The sequence below is a fragment of the Pimephales promelas genome, chromosome 12 (assembly GCF_988280905.1).
Source record: "Pimephales promelas chromosome 12, fPimPro1.hap1.1, whole genome shotgun sequence".
In the NCBI taxonomy this organism is placed as follows: Eukaryota; Metazoa; Chordata; class Actinopteri; order Cypriniformes; family Leuciscidae; genus Pimephales; species Pimephales promelas.
This window is the reverse complement of record NC_142780.1, coordinates 19,603,358-19,619,562: the sequence shown is the minus strand read 5'-3', so window position 1 is coordinate 19,619,562 and position 16,205 is coordinate 19,603,358. Positions and strand designations below refer to the sequence as shown.

General features: G+C 36.1%; 1 protein-coding gene and 1 long non-coding RNA gene across 2 annotated transcripts; one reads left to right on the top strand and one right to left on the bottom strand.

Annotated features, from left to right (window-relative positions):
- Positions 1 to 820: 820 nt before the first annotated feature.
- she (Src homology 2 domain containing E) lies at positions 821 to 9,528 on the bottom strand. The gene is made up of 6 exons (XM_039679739.2): positions 8,607 to 9,528; positions 6,119 to 6,242; positions 2,963 to 3,181; positions 2,561 to 2,762; positions 1,237 to 1,356; positions 821 to 1,128 (listed from the first exon to the last, which is right to left on the bottom strand). The coding sequence occupies exons 1-6, from the start codon at positions 9,075 to 9,077 to the stop codon at positions 945 to 947; spliced, it is 1,320 nt and encodes a 439-aa protein (XP_039535673.2). The 5' UTR covers positions 9,078 to 9,528; the 3' UTR covers positions 821 to 944.
- Positions 9,529 to 12,007: 2,479 nt separating this feature from the next.
- Positions 12,008 to 13,289, top strand: LOC120486030 (uncharacterized). The gene is made up of 6 exons (XR_016145727.1): positions 12,008 to 12,133; positions 12,596 to 12,650; positions 12,753 to 12,804; positions 12,915 to 12,958; positions 13,086 to 13,146; positions 13,249 to 13,289. It is a non-coding gene; the product is annotated as an uncharacterized LOC120486030 (long non-coding RNA).
- The last annotated feature ends 2,916 nt before the right edge of the window (positions 13,290 to 16,205 follow it).

Here is a 16,205-nt window from a genome sequence, read left to right as displayed (position 1 = left end):
TATCTCAAAATCAAATTTAGCATCCTTAAAGATTAAAACGGAACCTGTGACCTTCAAACAAAAAGACACATTGAAACGTAACTTCCCATCACCAAGAGAGCAATGTCACATTCGGTACACCATGAATCCAAGCATGACTGCGCGGTCAGTAAAGCCGTGCAACATCCCACTATTCCCAAACGCAAACCAATCAATAATAGTTTTATCACTGACAGACAAGAACATTGGCCAATCAACGGCAATGACTCATTTATCTGATGAACGAGCCAGCTTCAATTTGCGGTATTGATCCGAACTAACGATCTAACCTCAGCTAGGAACTGCCAATGTGGGGTGAAATTTTTTTCTCAGAGGATACAATAATATGAGGATTCAACAATTCTAAACTTAATCTATACTAGGGATCCTAAAAATATGAACTCTGCCAATTCTGGCCATTTAAATGCACAGTACTTCTTGCAGGAATTCAAATTTGTGTCTCACCAGGGAAAGTGACAAAATTGGCATCTATTGCATGAGTGATTTGCAGTTTGAAACAGCTGCCAGCAGGGGGAGTTTAGGAGCGATTTACCCCTTCAGGCACATAGTTAGATCAGTAGCATAACTGGAAGTGAACTTATGAGGCTGCAGTCCCAGGATACTGAAACAAGGGATGAGGAAATAGCAAAACAAAAGTCAACAACAGATACACTGTGGCGTTTAAACCACAGCTTTTGTGAAACGTATTTCCTCCCTTGGTTTCTCTGGAGGGTTAGGGGCCTGGTTTCAAAGGGGGTGAAAACTCAAATATGAAAAGTCCCAATTACTCATTTCCATGCGCACATATACATACACTAAGAAAAAGAGTTAAACTGTGCTTTGCTGGTATGCGATTGGCAGGCACCACAGTATTACATTCATGTTTTTGCACCAGAGAACGCTGTGTATACGTTTAGCATGTGTGTTCAGTGTGTGCGTGGTACGGGGTGTTGTAGGGTCATGTGTTCTGCCCCGGTGAAAGGTAGGCGCTGGGTACAGTAGTGGTTCACCACTTCTGGGATGCTTGGGAACACACAGCTGGTCTTTTCCAGCGTGTAGCCGCATTCTTTAGTCTGCGCAACGATGATGTGCACGCATCCTTGACTCGTCCTGTAGAGAGAGGGAAATAAGGATCTTATATCATCTACATCAGCTTTTCAGGACTGCAAACTCATTTCTTGTTCTCTTGATATCAAACATACACCAGCACGCACTTACTTAAGGGCGATGGAGTACTTGCTGGTAGCCGATTCGCTGTCTCGCACCAGGAAGCTGGCCTCCCTACAGTGTTGCAGCTGAGCCTCCGCCTCCTGACGACTCACACTGCCATGATACCAGCTAGAGAGAGAGAGAGAGAGAGAGAGAGAGAGAGAGAGAGAGAGAGAGAGAGAGAGAGAGAGAGAGAGGAGGAAGGAAAGGGGAGGAGATTCTTATTTATATATTGCATGATTATGTAATATGAACAGTACTTTTAAAGCAGATTAGATAAAGTTTTGATTTTATATAAAAAGAGAATTATTTAGGAGAGATTAAGAAAGATGGACAGACAACAGTGCAAATGGATAGATCTGCCAAATCATTTTTGTCCATATAAGTAAAGTCAATGGGGTCCAATTTTGTTGTGATTGCCACTGACTCTTAACGGAATGGACAAAAATATATTTCAGAATATTTCACAGAAAAATGACATGAGGGTGAATATTCAATTTTTCACTTTTGGATTTGGGAGGCTGTGCTTTATTATATATTATAAATAAACAACAATAAAAAAGCAATAATGAAACAAATTCAAATAAATAAATTAGAGTAAATTTTAATAAACATGTATACTTATTGATATTTATGTTTATTTAAAAATCGTTTTTTTATTATGTGGGCAATTTTTCATTACAACATAAATATTATAAAAAAATATACATCAAATATAAAAAATATAATACTACATGAAAAAAAAAATTAAAAGGATAGTTCTAATATCAATAGATAGCCAAATTGATATTATGTTTGCATTTCATAAAGAATAATCTTCAAAAATAACATCAACACTGAAAATTCTGTCATCATTTATGCACACAAATGAAGATATTTTAAAGAATGTTCCATGGAAAAAAACAACAACAACAACAAAAAAAAAAACTATGGAAGTCAATGGGGTCCATCAACTGTTAACCAAAATTCTTTACAATATCTTCCTTTGTGTTCAGCAGAAGAAAGAAACTCATACAGGTTTGGAACAACATAAGAGTCCATAAATGATGAGAGAATTTTCAGTGTTGACATTATTTTTGAAGAGTATTCTCTGACATGCAAACTATTAATTTGGCCTTTATTATAATTGCCAATATACACAGTAGCCAGGTGATCAGGTGTTTCATGTCATAACTGTTAATATATTGGATATTTTAGCGCTTACTACCCACTACTATTTTAATCTCACCATTTCATTCTAGATTTTAAGTTTCAGGTAATCTGCTCAAAATAACCATATTCACACACATTAGCAATAATGTCTAAAACATGTTTTTCAAACACAAACACACACCTCTGTTTCTCCAAAGGCAGGGTGGGATCAACTATTGGTGTCTCACTGTCTGGGATAATGCTGGGAGACGATGGGGAAGTCGGGGAGGGGGGATTCGGTCGAAGAGATTTGGGGGTCCAGCTCTTATGTCTCAGGGTCTGCTGTTTTACAGTAGGAGAACTTGATTCTTCCTTCGACATGCGCTCCACTCCATCAAACTGAGCTGTACACAGAATGAAACATACCAATTGCTGCATATTTTATGATCTGCCAAAAATGACCAAAAATTTCAATCTTAACCGTTCTATTTCATCAGAAACAAACTTGTTTTTGTTTGTTTGTTTTTTTCCCCATCACTGTGTTTATACAATGGCAATGCTAAATAACGAAGATGCTACTAATATGACAGTAAAGGGGTGGTACCTGACAGTGCTCTAACAATCTGCTCCTTCTTCCACTCCCAGGGCAGCTCATACTCTGCCAGTGGTCTGGAGTCGGACTCAGGTCGGGTCAAGGGAATTCCCTCCAGAACCTCTTCATATGGTACATCATAAATCTGTGGGGGTCCAGACCCCTCACTCTCTCCTCCATTCAACACTACACACACTTTCAGCAGGTCCTTCGAGCCTCGCCGGCGAATCTCTAGATAAGGGCACACATTGGATTTCACAATTTTTTCCACAAATTAAATGATTGGATAAGAACAGTATGTAGAAAGTTATTTATAGTACATTGCCCCAATTAAACTAGCTTTTTGGGGTATAATTACATATACAGTACAGTCACGTTAATGCTTCCAGCTCACACAGAAGTCACCTTCAAACCAAGCAGTTTCCTGCTGGTAAATATGGCATGGCACATTTGAGAATTCTGTGTGGGCAACAAAACACATGGGTTCCCAACAAAATGACTTGATTTCGCCCACAAGCATTCGCAGAACAGTAAATGTAACTGAACCTTTAGTGTCAAATTTAGCACATATTCTCATATTTAACTGTTGAAATGAATATAGCAGATCCTGTTATGGAATTTGCATCTGTGTGCAAGTGACGACTGCCCACTTTCTCCATCTGTATTATTAAGAAAGTGGTAAGGGATGGCCTTATTTGTCCCTAGAAATCAATATACTGTATATTCAGATGTTTCATTTACAAATAGTCTGTGCTATAGGTTGTTGAACAAGCTGTGAACTTTTTCTCTATCTCTATCTTTTTTCCTAAATATTGCAATAATTATTGTAAAATAATTATTTACAGTAATAACTTCAAAGTAGTTACACATGTAATATGTAGGCTAATTTAATTAATAGCAATTTTAGTAATGGCACTATTGCCAGTCATTTTATACACAGAGTGAATGTTTTTCCACACTTTCCTAACAAATCACCATATATCTGTTGAAAGAGCATTTGGAAGCCATTCTTTGTTTTGAGATCACTTTAAATGTGAGTGAAACCACAGGAAATTATGACCAAGTCAAAGTTGAATCTGTACCAGGTCAAGTCATAAGTTTGTTCTCTCTGCAGCAAACTAAATGTTGCTGTAACAGGTTTGCTCCTTTAAAAGATTATACACTCTTAGAAAAAAGGGTTCATTGGGGTTCTATGCAGTATGAATATGGTTCTTTACTCAACTCCAAAGAGCCTTTTATGCTAAAAAAGGTTCTATAATGACAAGAAAAACCATTTTAGCGCAAAGGTTCTTTATAGGCTATTATTCATTCATGACGTTTTCTGCAACATTTTGAAGTTGTAATTCAATTATTCTTTATTAAACTCTTGTAGTAACTTAATATCACATTTTAATCATGCTGATTTTTGGAGGAGAAAAACTGAAATGGCACTCTTCGTGTGATATTGATTAACTACATAAAATTATATAAATATATACATTTTAGGGCTGTCAAACGATTAATCGCAATTAATCTCTTTTAAAATAAAAGTTTGTGTTTACATAATATATGTGGGTGGACTGTGTATAATTATTTTGTATATATATAAACACAAACACATGCATGTATATTTAAGAAAAAAATATTATTTATATATAAAATATTTATATTTACATATATAAATTATATATAAATCTATACAGTATATACATGAAAATGTTTCTTAAATATATACAAGCATGTGTGTGTGTGTATATATATATATATATATATATATATAATTATACACAGTGCACCCACATACTGTATATTATGTAAACACAAACTTTTATTTTGGATGCGATTAATCGCAATTAATCGTTTGACAGCCCTAATACATTTTCTAACCCCCATATCTTGAATTTTGTGATCATTCACATGCATTCATAAATACATTTTAGGGTCTTGATGTTTGTCAATAATATGAAATATTTAATCCGGAAAGTACAAAACAAATGATAATGAATGAAACCAAAAGGTTCCATTATCGAACCTTTTTCCTGGTTACAGTGTTCTTAAATTTTAACCCTTAAAAAGGGTTCTGTATAGAACCATTTAGGGGTTCTAAATATACAGCGCTGATAGAACATTTTCTACTTTATGGGAGCATAGGAAGTTATTCCAAAAAGAATTATGATTATGCCTTTATAATTGAAGGGCATGAGGCCAATAGAAAAGCAGAAATGTGCAGCTAACAAAAACATTTTATGAGAGAACTTACACTATTTTTACTTACACTAAGTCTTTTCTTTAAGTTGAGTTGAAATCATTTGCTTTTGTGTATTAGCTAACTATGGTTCTAAGTTTACATTGTCCATTAGACTGAATATTAAAGTATGTTTTATTCATTATACAGATAAACTATATTAGGAAAATGAAAAAAAATGTATTACACAACACAAACCATATCTGATAAAAAAAATAGAAACCCATCTCCTAAGCCTTTTTAAACTGTGAGGAAAAGAAAAAAAAGGATAAAATATATAGCATTTCCTATCATTCTCAGATGTAACTGTATCATACTGCATTTTCAGTTAGTCTAAATGATTTTTTTATATATTTGTCTACCTTATAATGCATCTATTCATACCTTAAGATTTAAAGTTCAACAAACATCAACAAAGCTATCCCTGAAGCTCCATCGTTCTTCTCTGTCTCTCTCTCTCTCTCTCTCTCTCTCTCTCTCTCTCTCTCTCTCTCTGTTTCTTTGCTGTCACTTTGTGTCTGGCCTATTGTGTGAGAAAACAATGGTCATTCCAAGGGGAAAGTCAGACCGAGTCTGTGATTGGCTGGCTTAGCAGGCCACTTCCTGAGTTCTGGGAAGTGATTGGGGGGAGAGGGGAGGGTTGGGGGGTCTTTCTCACATAGCCAGGCATTTGGGGGGGGGGGGGGGCGCAGGGGTCAACTTCCTGTCCATAGAATGGGGCAAAGGAAACACAGACAGGAAACAGGAAGCAGAAAGAGGAAACTGCACCCATTGTCCCAGCACAACACTGTCACCGTGGAAACCACCAACGAGGGGAGAGAGAGAGGGAGCTATGATTTTTCATACTCTTAAAATCCCTGATATTCTGCTTATTACACTGATAAAACATTTAAGATATATTTAAGAGAAATAAAGGAGAGAAGAGGTAAATAATTGAGTGATACCTGTAATAATGAGCTGAGCATCATAAGGTTCCATGTAACCATCATTCTCTCCCTCTCTTTCAGTCTCTCTCTGTTCCCTTGTTTTCTCGGCATCAAATGGGACAGCATAATCCTCCAGGATGATCTATTAAGAGTGAGAAGAAAAGAAGAATAGAAAGTGATATCAGTGATTTATGTTAAGGACTATACTAGAATAGAACGGCCTCAAAACTATTTTTCATAACTTGATGGTAATGTTAGCAAAACATTCTTAGAATATATATATATATATATATATATATATATATATATATATATAAAAATTGCAATTTGTGGCACTACATATCACAAGGAAATAGACTCTCCCTTCTTTATCTTTAAAAAACAGGAATCAACCATGACAAATAAAGTAAATGTGGTACATTTCTCAGGATTTAAAAGCAGAAATATGAATCTTAAAATACAGAGAAGGACTTTAATTTATTATGTTAAAACTTGTGCTTTATTTGAGCTGCAAAGTTGTTTTCTTAATTTTTATCATAATTTTAGTGTTTAGGCATTACATTGACATGATAATGAACTTGAACTTGTAAAATTGGAAACAACTCAATAGAACAGGTTAGTAAGAGTTTTTTTTTTCCACACTAAAATTATGTTAACATGCTTATTGTTTGGTCATACAATTCTATTTTTACCATTTAAGGACCGTTCACTGTATATATTCTTTTTTTAAGAAAAGGCGGAGGTTGAAGTAATTTTTTTCTGGTAATCAACATTATGACACAAGGGCTATTGATTGGGCTTAACTTGTCCTGAACCTGGAATAGTCCTTTAATAATATGATGCCAACATATTTGGCAATGATCTACTTCAGAAATGTGCAAACCCAGCTAAAAAGGGCATTTAGTCAAAACCTGGAGTTAAATTACATCTTATTGGGTGGAATTCTTTGTTCCATCTTGATAAAAAAAATCAGTTCACCGAATAATGTAAATGCTGTTATTTAACTACTCACGTTGTTCCCATGCAACCCATAAGTCTTTTGTTCATCTTTGAAACGCAAATGAAGATCTTTTTGATGAAATCTGAGAGCTTTTTATTCCTCCATCGACAGCTACACAACTTCCACTCTGATGCTTTACAATAGTTAAAACTGTTTTTTTATTTATAAGTTTATTTGTAGAGACAGTTAAAAATAAACATGATCCCAGTCAAAACTGGAAAAAATGTATTGCACATTTAAAGCAATCATTATTATCATATAAAGCGATCAAGTCTTCAGAAAATTTGGACTGCTCAGTTCGTATATGGATTAGTTTTGAAGCATCAAAGTGGTAGTTGTAGCGGACAGAAATCTCTCAGATTTCATTAAATTTTATTTTAATTTGTGTTCCGAAGATGAACGGAAGTCTTACGGGTTTGGAACAACATGAGTTATTAATGACAGAGTTTTCTTTTTCGGGTGAACTAACCCTTTATTTAATCTTATTCTCCGACCCATTCTTTCTCGGATTCTCCCTCTGGACGTTTTGTGTGTGTGTGTGTGTGTGTGTGTGTGTGTGTGTGTGTGTGTGTGTGTGTGTGTGTGTGTGTGTGTGTGTGTGTGTGTGTGTGTGTGTGTGTGTGTGATCTCATGAGATTCTGATTTCTGTGCTGTTCAAAGTGTAGCTGGAGGGGATGTCCGTAAATGGGATAGGATACAGCCTATGTATCAGGTGACATAATTCTTCAAACACTGCTTTCACCAGGGACTGGAAGAATGGGATAGAGCCATTGTGTTATGTATGCATTGTATTCTTTGCGTATTTGTGAGCAAGGGTGTGTGTGTGTGTGTGTGTGTGTGTGTGAGAGCACAAAAGTGTGTTTCCCACAAAGACAGAGTGCATGGCTAGGAAAAGAGACAAGGCAAGGAAATGGCTCTCATTGTGTTTGTTGCTTTTCAGCTCCACTGTGTCTGCGTATAATAAAGCAGTTCAATGAAAAAAAGAATATAGGAAGAAAAAGAAAGATGTGAGGACGGATGAAAGAAAGATACGAAATAGAGAGGAGGGGGCTGAGGGAGGGAAAAAGAAGATATTGCTTAAACAAAGAGCTGGAAGAGAGATACTGATCACAATTTTCATAACAAAGATGTGTGTTTGGTTCTCACAGTCAACAGAGGGACTGGAATTAGAGAATGTCATGTAGGTTATTAAAAAAAAAAAAACTTCTGTCTCTGAGGCCTGCTGGGATATTCTTTCTTTATCCCAGCTGAAAAACCCACCCTAAACCAGCCTGATGCTGATCTCAGTTGGTTTTTGAGCAGGTCTTAAGTTATTTCAGCTGGCCAGCAGGTAGACCAGAGAACAGTCCCAAAAACCCACTAAAACCACCTAAGACGAGCAAAAAACCCAATTTAAGGGGGTAGATATAATAATAATAAATTATATTATTATTAGCTAGGCTATATTATTATTATTATTATTTATTGTTAGTTTACATTGTGGTGTTGGCTCATTGTCAAACTTACCGTTTCTGTTCTGATTGGTGATTTGGCCCTCTCGCTGTCCGGGGATGATCCTCCTGCATTGGATTTTGGATCATTAACCTTGATCATTCTGCTCATGTACGCATCAGCAAGACTGGTGGTCCGCAGGGTGCGATGGTCTTCAAACCCTTCCATTTTTGTGTTTTTCTTACTTTTTCCAGGGATCAGAATTTCCCATATCTTCCCGTCTTTCATCGAGCCGGTGCTGGAGTGGTTTCGTCCCAGCTCGATGGCCGAATTTTTACGATTCCTCCCGTGAAGCAGCGAACCCACACCACCGCCACCGCCGCCACCGTTTTCCGCTCCCGAATTTTTACGCAGACTTCCCTTCGAACCAGTACCAACGGTCAGAACCGGTTTCGGGCGGGACTGGGTTCCCGATTCCGAAGCAGAACGGATCCGATCGGATCCAGTCTTCAAACTAGTTGGGAAATCTTTAAACCACTTCGCCATGACGAATACAGGTGTCTGCGCTACTCTCCATACACACGCGCAACTGCTTCTAAAATATCACTCACTATGGCCCCTATAAAGGATTTTTGCCTTAATCAACAATACTTTAATGCGCAGTTCAATTGACAAGGTTGCTGTTATTTTAAACAAGAACTAGGCTATTTTTAATTTATTTAACTTTGAAAATATGTCAAATTGATTTTGGGAAAGGTTCCGAATATTAAATCCCTTTTAATAATCTTGATCACAGAATTTATCCCATTCGTATTTCTTTTCAGGAAACTTCTTACACACTCAGTTACGATTCTTCACATTGGAAAATGTCTTGTTTTTTGTGTGCTCCCAATTATTCCCGCAAGATAAAGAGGAGTCTCTGAAGGGCATAAACGCGGAAAAAAATAAAGTTTTTCTTAGCTCTCGATGAAGATCCCATTCCCGGTATATCCACTCCAAGCGACAGTCTAAATGAAGTGAAGGGGATGTACATGCATACGTGCGCTTGTGCTGCAGCTGTGGGTGGGGGTGGTTGCAACTACTGTTCCCCTAAATGGGGATTTTTCATTTGCTGGGCGCTGCCCACCTGTGGACGCAAACCATACTCTGGTGCACAACAAATAGTTTATTGATTTTATTTAACGTTTCCATTTATTTGCCCAGGGATTTATTTACACTCTTCACGCTATTTCTCAAGACTGAGTATTCTTTTTAAATGAAAAAAAAAAAAATAATAATAATAATAATAATAATAATAATAAAAAATAATAAATAAAAATAAAACTAGGCTATTTGACATTTGCCACTACATAGGTTACACATAACTGGACACATTGAGCAAATCTATTCGCTAGTCTTCGCAATGGTTTTCAAATTACCCCCTTTATTGGGGTGTCGTTTTAAAATGACCAATTTTTTTACTTTTATGTCAATAAAATGATTGTAGGATATGGCTCAATCAAAATGATTGTTTTAATTTGATTATATTTTACTTGATATATTTTTATTTAGGTGATTTATTAGACTATGATGCTAATTCATCTTCACTTTTTGAACCTGAAAATGTACCTTGAACTTAATGAAGTTTAACTTTTCATAACTTGGGTAGCTTGAATGCTTTGGAGAAAAGACTTAAAGGGATAGTTCACTTTTAAATTATTTTTTGGTTTGTTTTAGCTTACCCTAAGGACATCCAAGTTGTAGGTGTCTTTGTTTTCACAGTAGTTTAAATTATGATATTTTTAGGCCAAACTAGAGGTAGACCTGCATTATATGACTAATAGACAAGAACGGTTTGACCTAAAAATATCAAAATTTAAACTAGGCCTACTGCGGAAATACAAAGACACCTCTTGGATGCCCTTGAGGTAAGCTAAAACATACCAAAAATTTACTTCTCTTTTTAAATAGGCTGACACTTGTCATATAATTGAAGAAGTAAAAAAAAAAAACCTTGAAAAAAGGTTGATATCTCAAAAAATTAGCTTTCTGTTATTGTTTGTGCATAGTTTTTTTCAGGATGTTTAACCTTTTAGGAAAAGAAAATGTATTGATTTGTGTGTGTGTGTGTGTGTGTGTGTGTGTGTGTGTGTGTGTGTGTGTGTGTGTGTGTGTGTGTGTGTGTGTGTGTGTGTGTGTGTGTGTGTGTGTGTGTGTGTGTATGTGTGTGTGTGTGTGTGTGTGAGAGAGAGAGAGAGAGAGAGAGAGAGTTCACATAAGTGCAAAAACCTTTTCCAAGCTTCATATTCCAATAATAGGCTGAACAATCCTAAAAAAACAAAACAAAACGTAGCATATTTTCAGTCAAAATTGCATGATGACCACTGCATGAAAAGTGGGATTTTCGTCAGTAAGCGGCACTGTAGATTGTCGTGGAAGTTCAGGTTTACGACTGCACACGGCAATTTACAGGTAACACTCAAAACTGCTGTGAATTGCCGGAAATTGACGTGGGCCTTGCTTGGCAGTTGTCCCCCCATTGTCCCCCCTTCTCCTAAATCTAGAGGAGGCTTTGACATGTAAATGAAAATGCTGTGAGCTATACACATGCAAATAAGGGTAGGGGAGTTTCACCCCAGGTAACATTTTTCTGAAAGGTATAACTTCATTCTAAGACAAGATCAGGCTCAGTATAACCTAATTGCTGTGTTTTTTTTTTTGTTTTTTGTTTTTTTAACATTGCACATAATGCACAACAATTACAACAATAACATGACATCCAAAAAGATAACAATCAACAAATAATAATTTCACAATAAATAAGAAACAAATAAAAATAGGACAGAATTGAACAAATGAAATAAAAACAGGAAAGGGACTATCTCTATTGTGTATAATATTATGATTTAAGAGAAAGTTAGAAACCAGTAATTTGTACTATTTAAAGAAAGAAAATTAGCTTCAATTAGCTTCAATATTCTTTAGCAAATACAATTGTATCACTACATTTTTATCGATACATTTGAGAGACAGAATATACTGAAAACTAAAAATTAGACCAAAAAAAAAAAAACTTCAAACAAGGTTTAGAATTATTCATTTTACTCTTATAAATATGAAATTTTCCTAATAAAATTATAAGATTCATCATAACATTTACGGAAGCAGTTTTCAAAATATATGATAACATCTTTGATGTTAATTCACAGTTATAAACAGATGTTTTTTGTTTTTGTTTTTTACAATTTTTTTGACTGGTTTATTTAATTTAAGTAACCTAATAAAGTTATTTATTTATGCATATATGTATTTTTACATTTCATGGTAGCCTATTTGGGTATATCCACCTTATTCCTAATTTAAAATGAACTAACAGCAGCAGAAAAGTCAAAGGACAGCCGACGACAGCCTTTCAACCTGAGTCAAAAACCAGTGAACGTAACTCTGATTGGCTGAGGCAGCATATCGTCACAATCCAACCTGTAACGTCAGCCACTCTGATTGGCTGAGGCAACGTGCCAGGCATGTGGCGTGTTTTTTTAAGCAGAAAGTAACTACACAGATATTCAGCCTGCTTCGCCGTCATGATCGCTGGGGAACCCATCTTTTCCTCTAAATTGAAGGTAAGTTCGTCCAGCTTAGTGAATTCTATGTCCATGTCTACTGATAGTTTTTGGTAGTTTAGCGTTTTTGTCTTAAACTTCACAAATCGGCTGTGATTACTGCCGCGAATGTCCAAGGGTGTTAACCTAACGGAACAGTTTTTTATTTTGCGTTAGCTTGCTGCTCTTAATTCTTTTTTTGTTTCATTTCAATTTGAACAAATTTGGGACACTAAACTGTACGTTGGGTTGCACGTTGTTATCTGGCTGCAAGTTAGCTACCATTCTTTGATAGTAATCAAACTAACTCATTTACTCTGAATATCGTCAGAAATTATGAAAAAATAATAAGTGCCAGGGTCCTAAAACAAAGCGCGTAATGTGCTTGTATGCTCTAGTGTAGGCTATCCTTGTTTGTAAAATTGCATCACTTTGTGTGATGAGTGAAATCTTCAGATGTTTGTGATTTGTTTTGTCTCTCAGGGGCTGTTAGGAGTGAGGTGTCCTTCGCTGATGGGAGAAAAAACACCTAAATAAGGTAACGTTACGTGTTGTGATCTCATCCTCTTTTCTTTTGAACAGACCCCAGTCAAATAAAAAGTAAAACTAAACTAATTTGGATTAACGTCTGTGTTTATAGATGACTTTGAGCGTGAGACAGTGGTGAAAACGCCAAAGAGAACTGGAACATGGCATGTTATATTCAGTTATAAATGTTTGACCAAGTTTTTAAATATCTTATAAATCTGTTCAGTTTCATCATTTGATAATAACTTTTAAAACACATTTTTTTGTGGTATAGATGCAGTGACTGAGACTGGGAGATGCAGTGACTGAAACCTGGTGGTAAGTGTTGATCTATTGGCAGTGGAGAAGACACTTTTAATAGACACCTTCTCTCTTGTGAGCTAGCAAACTTTGTTATTCTAATTAGAGCATTGTAAACATCACCAAATGTGTTTGTTTACTTCAGTGTTCCAGAAAAAGGTCCTGAAACTACTGGTCGACATCCGCCATCGCCTGAAGGAAACCAGGTAGTGGATGCAGAAGAAACATATTTTTGCTTACAAATGTGGGGACTTGGGGCAGATTGCCTTTGCATACATCTAAATCATTTGTCTTTTTCAACTTTGCAGAAGGGGTCATGAAATTCGGTTCCACAGCCACTGAGGTGTATGTACATCAAGGTGAACCTCAAGCACGCGTCGCAAAGACTTAAATTCACTTCGCCCTGATGAGCCAAGCCTACAGGACTTGAATTAAGAGTTTTAAAGGGATAGTTCACTTTGAAATTATTTTTTGAAATGTTTTGGCTTACGTCAAGGGCATCAGTCAGTCATATAATGGAAGTCTATGGGGATCTCTTAAAAGAGCATGCACAGAGAAGTACAAATTAAACATGATTTAATGAATCATAACTGTAAGTACACCTTGATGGCTTAAGATACGAGACGAGCGGTTTGTGTGAGAAAATGAACAGTGTGTGTGTGTGTATATATATATATGATCTGCGCATGCGGTGGAAACCGCCAGAAGCGATCTTGCACTGGTACGTCACTCATTGTTTACACAGATTTCGGAAGTTTTACTGTGAAGATCTAAACATATTAAGATGTATTGCATTTTGTGTATATCTAAATATATATATATATATATATATATACACACACACACACACACACACACACATTTATACAATATAAATACTGTTTGTTTTCTTTCCCAAAACGCTCATTTCGTGTCTTAGTCAATCATTGTGTACTTAATTTATGAGTCATTAAATCATGTTTAATTTGGTCTTCTTTGTGCATGCTCTTTGAGGTGGTGACCATAGACCTGCATTATATGACTGACAGACAACAACAGTTTGACCTAAAAATATCAAAATTGAAAATACTGTGGAAACAAAACCACCTGCATCTTGGATGCCCTTGAGATAAGATAAAACATATCAAAAATTTATTTCAAAGTGAACCATATATATACACACACACACACACACACACACACATTTATACAATATAAATACTGTTTGTTTTCTTTCCCAAAACGCTCATTTCGTGTCTTAGTCAATCATTGTGTACTTAATTTATGAGTCATTAAATCATGTTTAATTTGGTCTTCTTTGTGCATGCTCTTTGAGGTGGTGACCATAGACCTGCATTATATGACTGACAGACAACAACAGTTTGACCTAAAAATATCAAAATTGAAAATACTGTGGAAACAAAACCACCTGCATCTTGGATGCCCTTGAGATAAGATAAAACATATCAAAAATTTATTTCAAAGTGAACCATACCTTTAAATTACATCCTTATTATTTGTTCATAATTCTGGCTCCACTGTACATTGTGTTTGATATATCTGGTGCCCAATTCTGATGCCATTCAGGGCAATTTATTTTTGAATAGAGATGCAATATATTATTGATTTATTTGTATAACTGTAGTGCTGTATGTATGTATGTTGTCCCATGTTTCCAGAGGGTGGAGGACATGTTTTCTGTGCTTTGAAAGATGTTCTCCTATGCTGTGTACATAGTTTTGTGTTTGTTCTAATAAAGCAATTTCTTTGAATAAACAGTATGTGGCAAATGTTCCTTTCCTCAATAAATTCATGTCCTTGATGGTAATAATAATTTAGTCCATAGGATAACAATGACATGAATAAACAACATAATAGCATATCATATGAATATATATATATATGATTATTATTATTATAATTTTATGTCGGCTGACCAATAGTAACAGATCTGCCAACCAATCACGAGTGATTTTCTTGTTTAAATGTAGTGAATTTCAACCAATACTGAGTGAGGAAATTCAAGCCATTCTCTGGCAAGGCGCGCGCAGTGCTGCTATTCATATGCTAATTAGGGCCATTCACACCTCCGCGAGCGCTCCATGCATACGTCATGGTTCGTTTCCGTCAATATGTGGCACAGTGGAACGCGACGTTCACAGTCTGTAAATTGTCGTTAACTGCCGAAAATTAGGGAGATTTCCGGCAGTTTACGGGGACGAAAATCCCACTTTTCATGCAGTGGACCGAATCCTATCCATTTGATGTTCTTAATTTAAAAAAGGCCAGGCTACCAGATAGGATTTTATCTTGTGTGTGTGTGCGTGCGTGTGCGTGTGTGTGTGTGTGTGTGTGTGTGTGTGTGTGTGTGTGTGCAAGGCACCACCACTACCACAGTGGGGCAGCAGTTCATGCCGGGTAACTGGCCCAAGTCACTTATGGGCAACTTAAAGTTATTTGTACTGCCTCCATCTAGTGGCAACTGGCTAATTAATAAAACATAAATTCATTGATATGTAAACATGGATTAGTATATTATAGCCTATAGCCTATATTTAAATAAATATACCTAATGTCGGTTCTGGAAGTAAAACTATCCTACTCAAACTTAGGGTTACTGGGGTTACAAAAGGCTACTGGGAAGCCAAGCTGCCCATCCACTGCCTCTGCCCACACGTGACTATCATCATCATCAAGTGTGTTTATCAACACTGTCAGTCAACCCAGCTCATCGTGGAATGTCTTGCTGAATTTATTGAGAAGCAACTGGACCTGTTTTTCCAGTTATTGAAACCGATAGAAAAAAAGGAAATCCATACGCAACTGAATAAATTCTAGCCAATAATACACAGCAGAAGGGACATTTACTCACATTGGTGGACCAACTACAAATTTAATTTACAACATTTAACAACAACTAGGCCTATATTTAATAATTTACTTACAAATTAGCCTAGGAGAGCAGGAGAGCAAATGTTGCAACAATATGCAAGTGCTTCCTGAGTGTGACTAGTCACAGTCATCTAGCACAGACACAGGCTACGTAGCAAGTTTTGTGTGTGTTTGCGCGCGCAAGTTTTTTAGGCTACCAACACAGTAGCCTAGTAAGTAGGCTACTCATGTTGCACTATTTTGGCTCTGTTTTCAATATGATTGCAGAGTCTGAGCTACTACTTTGTTCAATTCCGAACGGCGATAAAATTATTATTATTTACAGAAACAGATCTTTTTATAATACGTAAAAACTGTTGATTATTATTTGTAAGATTTTATATATTAGTATACG